Here is a 6714-nt window from a genome sequence, read left to right as displayed (position 1 = left end):
CATCTTCATAACCTCCCAGTGGTACAAAGCAGACAGTTCATTTATAAAGAGATTTTAAAGGGGCCCCTTCAGATAGATGATTTCCAAAGCAAATCCTATTGTAGCTTTTTATTCATTATTTATTTTGCTTTTCTTAGCCTATATATATATATATATATATATATATATATATATATATATATATATATATATATATATATATATATATATAGGCTACATTATAGAGGGTGGGTTCCATACATCAGGTAAAGTGGGACAAATGAGATTCATCAGAGATTCATCATTCATCAAAAAAAAAAAAAAAAAACATTTGCATGACATCATAGTGGAGGTGATCAAGCTTCAACAACTGATCTCACAAAGAGTACAAGAAAAATCCTTTAGCACAAACTGCTAAACAATTTTATTTACAGGATCTTTTTAAGGACTAACATGTTAGAAGAAGTGAGACAGTAGCTTTAGGCAAAGCTTTTAAAACTGTTCTGATGGATTTGTATAACAAGCATTAGGAACCGTATCATACAACAGTTTTTTTCAGGACATCTCCTGATATCTGGATTGTAGCTGTGCTATATGAGGTTAAGTGGTTTTCCTACAACATGCTGGTCACTTCTGGTCAGGCTTGGGAGGGTTACTTAAAAAAATTATTCCGTTACAGTTACAAATTACTTCATAAAAAAAGTATTCAGTAATGTAATCCAAGTACCACAATATGAAAGTAATGTAATCTGATTACTTTTGGATTACTTCAAGGTCACATATATAAAGAAAGAAAGGGGTCAACTTTACTGCAAGAGGTCAGCTTTATTGTAAATAAATTGCATTTTTAAATTTAATTTTAATCATTTCTTTTCAATTTTTGCAAGTTTTTGAATGTTACACATGCTATACTTTTGAATGGGTCTCAACAATAGAAATATTTTAATCTGATAAATTATCTTGCAATATTATTATCATTATTTAGAACTTAAAAATAGGCTTATAAAAGTGACTTAAGATCATAAACAAACTGAACAAGCTCGGATCAAACATTTCTGTTCATGAGTATTTTGCTTATATTTATATATATATATATATATATATATATATATATATATATATATATATATATATATAAAGGGCTATTCAGACATCTAGTGGCTACATTATGGTATCACAGATTATTTTTTAGTCCTTTGATAAAGAAAGTGTTTTCATAGCTTTCATAGCAGTCATGTTGTTTGCATTTTATTCTTTGAAAACAAAATAGCAGTGAAATTTTGATGAATTGAAAGCGTTTTTCCCCGCGGGCAGCATCGTTTCAACTAGCAGCAGTGATTCAATGTGCGTCTGAGGAGATTGTAGACGGGTGTTATTTGTGCATGCACCAGCAGGCAAGCAGTGCTTAATATGGCAAAAATAATGATTTATTTAGTTTTAAATGAAACCATTGTAATCCTGATAGTATTCCCCCTTTTTTCAAAATGTAACAGTAATCTGATTACTGCATTTTTTGACGTAACTGTAACGAATTACAGTTACTGGATTTTTGTATCCTGATTATGTAATGCTGTTATATGTATTCCATTATGTAGTCCTCTGTTTCTGGTCTTGAACTGGTCCAAGCTGATTTAGATGGACTACCAGGTTGTGGGGCTGAAATCAAGCTGGTAGACCTTGATTGAGCTGGTTAAAGCAGTTGTTGGGCCACAGACTTAACAATATTATATAACTATTGTAATTTTGCATAGAAGAAAATTGTTCTTGATTGTTTTCTAGTATTTCATATGCTCAATTATCACATGAAAATTGCATTAAACAGTCTAATCTACCAAAAATGTCCTAATTTTGTACACCACACCATATCATTTTAAAAATGACAATGCTTACAGAAATTCCATTGATGCTTGTTGATCAATAACTGAGAATTGGGCCCCCCGACCTGGTTTCTCCCAAGATTTTCTGCTCCATTTCTGTCACCTGATGGAGTTTGGGTTCATTGCCACTGTCGCACTTAATATTCAGCAATATTACCGATTTGACTGCACCGACACTATCGGATGAGAACTGACCTGAGCTGGATGATGACATCACTGTTTTCTCCAAAGCTGCTTTATAGCTGAATTGAACTCATTCCATAATTGATGAACTTTTTACACAGTTATTGAACCGAAATGAATGAACACTGAACTGATTTAAACTGAATAATTACATAATGTTCACTATAGTCATTTCAGAGCTGCTTTATTCAACTCTGTTTGCCGCACTGAATCAATATTTTCCTGTTTATAAGTGTAAAGCTGCTCTGAAACAATCTGTATTGAATAAAGTGCTATATAAATGAAGGTGACTTGACTTAATGTAATGAACTTTCTTTGTATTGTTCATTCTAATTAGATTCCCTCCGTTTCCTGAAGGATGCAGTAAGTGAGACTAAATGAATTAGGAATGTGATACTGTCAGCTCAGATAATCAGCCCTGCTGGCAATGCCCAGATTCAGACAACAGATGTCACAGATATTCCACAATAATGAGCTGCAAAATACTGCCAACTTCACCTGGATGAAAATACAGCTAACAAGCAGCTAATCAAACCCGAAATACAGTAAAACAGGTCTTTAATTTATCTTTTTTTTTTTTTTTTTTTTTTTTTTTTGCCATTTCTCATTTCTTATAGTTAGGTCATATAGCCTAAAGACAGAAACATAAATGTAGGTATTTCTCATGAGTAAATGGGTCAAAGTACTTCCACTCTTAAGTGGGTGCTCATCTAATTACTGAATATCAGGTGAATGAGGTACATGCGGTGACTGTCCATGAGAGGGCGTAGTTGCACAATATATCCATAACGTGCAGTAATTCCAAGCCTCTTTAACGCATATCGAGGTCATCATAACATAATGCACCAATTTATGTTGAATGTCAGAATGCATTCAATTATGTATGAACAAATAAAGGCTTGAACCTTTACTTATTAGGACCTGATGGCAGTTGCAATGGAAACACATGCAAACACAACCAGAAACAAATATTTAACCTTAGGGTGAATCTACCACACTCTGAAAAGAAAACGCTGGCACTTGTTTGTATTTTAAACTACTTCAACTTTCAATTACTGTTTGACTTATCCACACAAGTGTTTTTTTCTTCTTCTTCTTCTTTCCCAGAGCAATTCAAAACTCTGCAGGCCTGATTTACCAAATATGGTCCTCTACCGAAAGAGTCAGTGAAATTAGAACGTTTCATCATTTTAAATCGACAGATTACAACAATAATTTCAGTGGTACCAGTATTCTCCCCAGTCGACTGCCTATTCCCGGCTTTAAGCATAATTACACGGACGCAGAGGGCATGTACTGCCGCTCAAGTTACCTTTGGTAGATAGACTACAGCTGGGCGGTCCTTTGACGACATGAGCTACAAAGTCACTAGAGAACAAAGTTTGAAATGAGTCCCTGCAAAACAAACCTGTACAACACAAACTGAGCGCGCGATCAATAATGGATTCAGCCAAGCGGGATGAACACATGAGCGAGCACGCCGCCAACCTACTGGGGACAGGACAACGGTCAAAACGGACACAAAACGCCACAAAAACAAAGTCAAGATATGTGAAAATCCTCTTTGCGGTAAGCGAAGTCTCATGGACGTTATGGAAACTAGGTTAAACAAGAAACTCATGACTGAACCTTTAAGTAGTAGGCTAAGTGTAGTTTGCGTAAGGATACAGAATAAAGGTTGTCTTTTGTTATATTCTTTATTTATTTGAAGTAAGTTTACATACACTCTTAAAAATAGAAGATTTTTTTTATTGGCATCTGGTTCAATGAAGTACATTTTAACATCTATGGAACCAATTCCATTGTTCAAAAGGTTCTTTATAGTGGAAAAAGAGTATCTAAATGTTCTTTACACTAAGAAAAAATGTTGTTTTAAGAACTGTTCACGGAATGGTTCTTCTATGCCATCACTACAAAAACCTTTATTTTTAAGAGTGTGTCTTCCCACAAGACCAATGTATATTATAGTATAGTATAGTACAGTATGCTATAATATAGCAGATAATATGGATAATTTAACTTAATATACTACTTAGATACTTAGGCACCAGTGGAAATTGATCAAAAAAAGAATAGAAAAGGTGTATTTTCTTAGATGCAGGTTATGTGTACATTTCTAAGAGAATTATATTGTATCTAACAGAATTTTGTTATAAGAACGTTCTCCAAGTATTCAGTGTTGGTTCTTGGAATGTAAAAAAAATGTCCAGTTTTCTTGACGTTAGTGGAACGTGTTTTAAAATGTATGATGTTCCTCAAATGTTCTTTCAACATTCTAGGGACATTGATTTGTAACATTCCAAGAACATGAAAATGTCCAGTTTCCTTATTGTTAGTGGAATGTTATTTAAATGTTAGTATGATGTTCCTGAAACATTCTTTTAAACATTCAGACTCCACTGTGAACAAGCACTGAAAGAAGGAGAAATAAGAACACAAACTAAGACTTTCTTCAGCCTTAGATAAACTGAAGATAACAGACATTAAATTTCTTAAGATCTGATTAAACAACTTCACTGAGTTTTAGATGTTGATGTCTTATTGAAAATGTTTCGTTTGAGGTCACCATCATGGAGATCAGCGTTCACTTTAGTTGGGCTCTTGAGCCTTGACATTTGAGTTGTTTCTTTATCAGCAATTGCAGGTGCTTATGAAAAAGTTTCTGCATTGATAAAGCAGATCAACATGTCCAGGGCTTGCCTTGACAATAAGGACTGCCCTGTATATATTTGATATTTATGTAATTTAATATAGTTAACAAATATTACACAAAGAGCGCAGTTTTTCTCCAAATATTAGCATGATTACAAATGTTTAATGAACATTTAATTTACAATAATATACAAATAATGTAATGAACAAGAACTTAATATCAAGTGACTTACATTTAAGAAACCAAATCGTCTGTTTCACTATTTCGCCAACAAAAGTAGTTCCAAAGTCCACAGAATTGTTTTGCGTCTCTGCGCAACACTTCTTGAGTGAATTAGCCGTTTGAATGAATCGGTTGAATCTCAATGATTCGCTCATTAACAGTGAACAGACCTACTGGCTGGTTTAATTTCACGTTTAAAGTGTCTTCATTTTTTTTTTTTATAATTTCAAATAACAGTATTTAACGTTTTATATTTTCAACATTAAAAACATTTTTATGCATCTGTAACTGTTCTTGACTGATTAACTTTAATAAAGTTTAATCTATTCTATAGTTATATAGTTATACATTAGATTACAATTTCTGTACCTGAAAATCTCCTGTTTAAACCACTTGAAAAGCACCATTTATTTTATTTATATGTTTGTTCTGTTGTATTTATTTGTGCTATTACTCGTAATTTGATTATTTGTTACTATTTTATTACTTACTGTTTATTTGTCTAACAATACTTTAAAAATAAGTTAATCTAGTAGCTTTTGGTGTCATAACCCGATTTATTGAGGTTAACTGTAACAAAGACAATGAAAACAATAAATATGCTTATTTTATAGGCCCATTTTCTTGTCTTTTACTTTATTAATTTTTTTTGTTGTGGGGCAAGAATTTGACTGGGCCAGTAGAAAAAATCCATAGCGTTGAGCCCTGATGTCTGTTTTTAGTAACTGGCAAATGATTGCATTAAACTTGTTTAAACAACCGTTTTTTCTGTAATTGCTGACTTAAGGAACTGAAGCATTATTGAAGAGGATAAAAGTAAACCAATGTGAAAATGATAATCATATCACTATTATTTAGAGAACGTTCTTATAACAAAATTCTGTTAGCTGGGATGTAAAGTTTTTTCTTTCTTTCCCCCCCAAATTTCATTTTTGTTTTTGTAAAGTAGCCTATATTTGATCATTTGTGCTGTTAGATAGCTGAGATTTAGCTTATCATAATTTTTTCAGGGTCCCCATGGTCAGTGAAAGCTTGGAAAGATAGGGGAGTCACAGAAATTAATAAAAAAAAATAAATTAAAGGTCATGGAAGTTTCTACTGTACAGCACAGTGGTGAAAACAAGTAACAACTGGCTGCACCAGAGCTTTGGTGAAATGTTGGTCATTAACTACCTCTTGAAGTCTCACTGTGTAATATAGCATTACAGCATCCCTTTGAGTTGATATAGTGGAGTTCTCTTAAGGTTATTCCCAATGAGGCTTTTTAGGGCTGCAAATTGCAACAATCCATTGTTTTGATATTTCTAAACAAGTCTTATACCAAATAATCAGTTTATCAGATAAATTCCAACATGTGCAAGTTTAAATTTGTGGCTGGTTTGTGTAATTCTTATAGTTGATTTTGGCAGCTTTAGGTTAAACTTTAAACGTTAAACTACGCTAGTGTTTGCTAGCATTGCTGTAATAATCTTTTTTTTGGAAGAACTATTACTGTAAAAAGAATGCTAAACGATTTGACAGAAAATAATTGATTTTTGTTTAGTGTGACATACTAAATTCAACAAAGCTGCTTATGCATCATGTAGTGCATCATTAAAATTTAACTTTAAACCTTAACAAATGAAAAGTGTGTGCAGTGAAATCTTGCTCCCTTTCATCTACTGCACAACAGTCACAACAGTTTGAGACGTTCAGCATTGTAACACCTGTGGAAGATGATGAGGAGGGGAAATTTACACACAAAGAATCGGAAAGTCCAGATTAAAATATAAACATTTTGAAAATAAATAGCCCATTAAG

At 32.9% G+C, this 6714-nt stretch overlaps 1 protein-coding gene across 1 annotated transcript in view; it reads left to right on the top strand.

Annotated features, from left to right (window-relative positions):
- Positions 1-3287: 3287 nt before the first annotated feature.
- The window catches only part of enpp1 (ectonucleotide pyrophosphatase/phosphodiesterase 1), a 73793-nt gene continuing 70366 nt past the window's right edge, over positions 3288-6714 (top strand). Inside the window, exon 1 of the mRNA XM_067384604.1 lies at positions 3288-3608. Coding sequence (XP_067240705.1) covers positions 3480-3608 — 129 coding nt within the window. The 5' untranslated portion in view covers positions 3288-3479. The remainder of the gene's footprint in view (positions 3609-6714) is intronic.

The sequence above is a fragment of the Chanodichthys erythropterus genome, chromosome 4, assembly GCF_024489055.1.
Source record: "Chanodichthys erythropterus isolate Z2021 chromosome 4, ASM2448905v1, whole genome shotgun sequence".
Taxonomy (NCBI): domain Eukaryota; kingdom Metazoa; phylum Chordata; class Actinopteri; order Cypriniformes; family Xenocyprididae; genus Chanodichthys; species Chanodichthys erythropterus.
This window is presented reverse-complemented; position numbering and strand designations above follow the sequence as displayed.